This window comes from Dendroctonus ponderosae, unplaced genomic scaffold (genome assembly GCF_020466585.1).
Source record: "Dendroctonus ponderosae isolate FM_Combo_2020 unplaced genomic scaffold, Dpon_F_20191213v2 Dpon_F_20191213_4, whole genome shotgun sequence".
NCBI lineage: Eukaryota > Metazoa > Arthropoda > Insecta > Coleoptera > Curculionidae > Dendroctonus > Dendroctonus ponderosae.
This window is the reverse complement of record NW_026018611.1, coordinates 2,057,733-2,060,119: the sequence shown is the minus strand read 5'-3', so window position 1 is coordinate 2,060,119 and position 2,387 is coordinate 2,057,733. Positions and strand designations below refer to the sequence as shown.

At 39.8% G+C, this 2,387-nt stretch overlaps 1 protein-coding gene across 2 annotated transcripts in view; it reads right to left on the bottom strand.

Moving 5' to 3' along the window:
• Positions 1–1,066: 1,066 nt before the first annotated feature.
• The window catches only part of LOC109542918 (limbic system-associated membrane protein), a gene marked incomplete at its 3' end in the record, with an annotated part of 73,530 nt that continues 72,209 nt past the window's right edge, over positions 1,067–2,387 (bottom strand). For both annotated transcript variants that reach the window (XM_048665509.1, XM_048665508.1), the window contains 1 exon segment: positions 1,067–1,164. In XM_048665509.1, coding sequence (XP_048521466.1) covers positions 1,067–1,164 — 98 coding nt within the window.

Here is a 2,387-nt window from a genome sequence, read left to right as displayed (position 1 = left end):
ATGATAAATACCCGGTCGTTTGAAGATGATTTTCAAAAGTTTGTAATACATTTTTCTGCAAATTGATGGACGATCCGCATTTTTTTGCACTTAAACTGCTTTAGCGTGTATAATTGTGTGTGTACTTTAATTGGAAATTTAAAAGAAGGCGAAACTCGAACAGGCTTTTAGTACATGAGCACCCTTAACTTAGTATTTCGAGTATATGCAGCTTCTCCATTGATAATTTATTGACTCATTGTTATCAGCGTTATAAAATAAACTGCACCGAACACAATAATATCACACTCAATAACTGATAAATCAAAATCACTGTCAGTTTAATAGCGCAATGTGTATTTGAAAAGTTTATCAGATCTACAGATGCACCCGCACTAAGAGAAAAATGTCGAATTTAAAGCTRCATTTGTGCGTCCSAAGCCTCAGGSSSGAATGRGAGCCGSMGTGRCCGAGAAAAATCGGTTYACCCTCCCATAAAAAGTTATCACTTCAAAAAAGTYATCAACAWTTTYCCAGCAACGSAASKRAGTYACTGCGCCGGTATGTTGGGTTGGCGCACCAAGCCACTTGGGTAACACTGCGCCAACTGCTAAAAATTCATGGGGTTACCCAGGCCGGGAAAATTGTTGATAACAAGATCGAATTTTCGATTCCAATAACCTGCAGAGGCAACTGGAAAGGTCAACATGTAATTAAGGTAGACGACGAGCAACAGAACTTCCCTTCACCTAGTGGGCCCGCATTAAATGAAGGCGGAAATTACCGGCATGGGCAAAAATATTAAACCTAATTACCGATATGGTGGCAAAGGCACATTTGTCACAGCCCTAAGTGTACTATCGGATTTCGTCGGGGGCCGAGAGTATTAAAGAGAAAAGCCACACGAAATTACTCATTCGCGTGACGAAAGGAACTTTGTCTTTTCGGTCTTGTGACTGTAAATTAGGTTCTTTGCTCGCTGCGTGGGGTGCGTGTAATGAATCATTAAACTGCATTAAAAAGTTTCCCGTAATCCCATCACCAACCGCAGCTAGGTACCTACTCTTAAACAGTGACTAGAACCTACCTCGGGTTGATTCTCTCCATGAACGATGCAGACCAGCTGGGCTTCCATTCCCTCGGCCGAATGGACGATGGGGTTTTCCACGGATATTTCCGGGGGATCTGGAAGCAAAAGTGACCGCAGTCATTAGCCGATAAACATTCGCAGCTGAAACCGAATAAACGACAATGCAGAACGTTTTGCTTGCCGGCTTATTGCAGTACAATTCCAGCAAATCGGGAAGTAATGGAGAATACACAAATCCGAGGATAATATTCAACCGCTTGGGGCTACGCGGTTATTAAAGCAGGCTTTGGAATCAACGAAATAATATCGCTTTATGTGAAAAACCATATGCATGACGTTGGTTTAAGAAAATATTCCCAAACTGCTGCAGGGTGAGTTGCTGGTTGATAATAAAGCAAATGCGATTTTGCTTCCAATTGTCCAAAGGTTGGGGATTGCTGAGAAGGAAAAACGGGGCTCCTCGAACACCATCACAGGCCTGGCTGAAGTCTGGAAACACCAGGGTTTACAACAAGCTCGGTTGAACGCATGGAATCATGATAGCTTATCGAGTGAAACGATGCCTAAGGAAGCGATTAGCTCGAGTGAAATCGATACACATTGAAAATCCCCGCCTGATTTGTGCCCTTCGGTTCAATGAGTTCATTCTGTCCGGTCAGGGCAAGACGGATGGCCGCCCACCCCCCACCAAACATATAAGTAGGGCACAAGCGGTCGAACATAGGTAAGAGATTAATTGGGGATGAGCCAGGACAGGGGAATCAGGGAAAATTGCCTATGAAGTTCAACAGGGGGAAAATCATTGTCGCTTTTCTGGCAGTAAATCTTTCATTGATGAAGTGGCCTATAAGACACAGTAAAATAAGTTCTATATTGTTGAGGCGGATTCATTTGTTTACAAACTGCTTGTTGGGTATTTCGCCTAAAAAATTTTTGTCTTTAAAAAAGGCAGAATTTCCTCACGTCGTTTATTACAGATTGATAAATAGTGCTCTTGCACTATTTATAAATTTATTTAATTATTTTTTTAAATTTATTTATTTAGCAACTTACTTTCAATACAATGACAATTTTTATCAACTAAATTTTGGAATGGCTATGGGGTCACCGCTATTTTATAAATTACATTTTTTGTATTTTCAATTATATCATGAGGTTTTGTTGATGTATTTTCCATTTACACTCATGACGAACAAAAACTTGATGAATTTTTATCTTATCTCAATAATAAAGAACCAACAATTAAATTCACTATTGAAAAAGAACAAAATCACCAAATTCCTTTTCTCGATATACTAATTCAGAAAAATTTAGACAA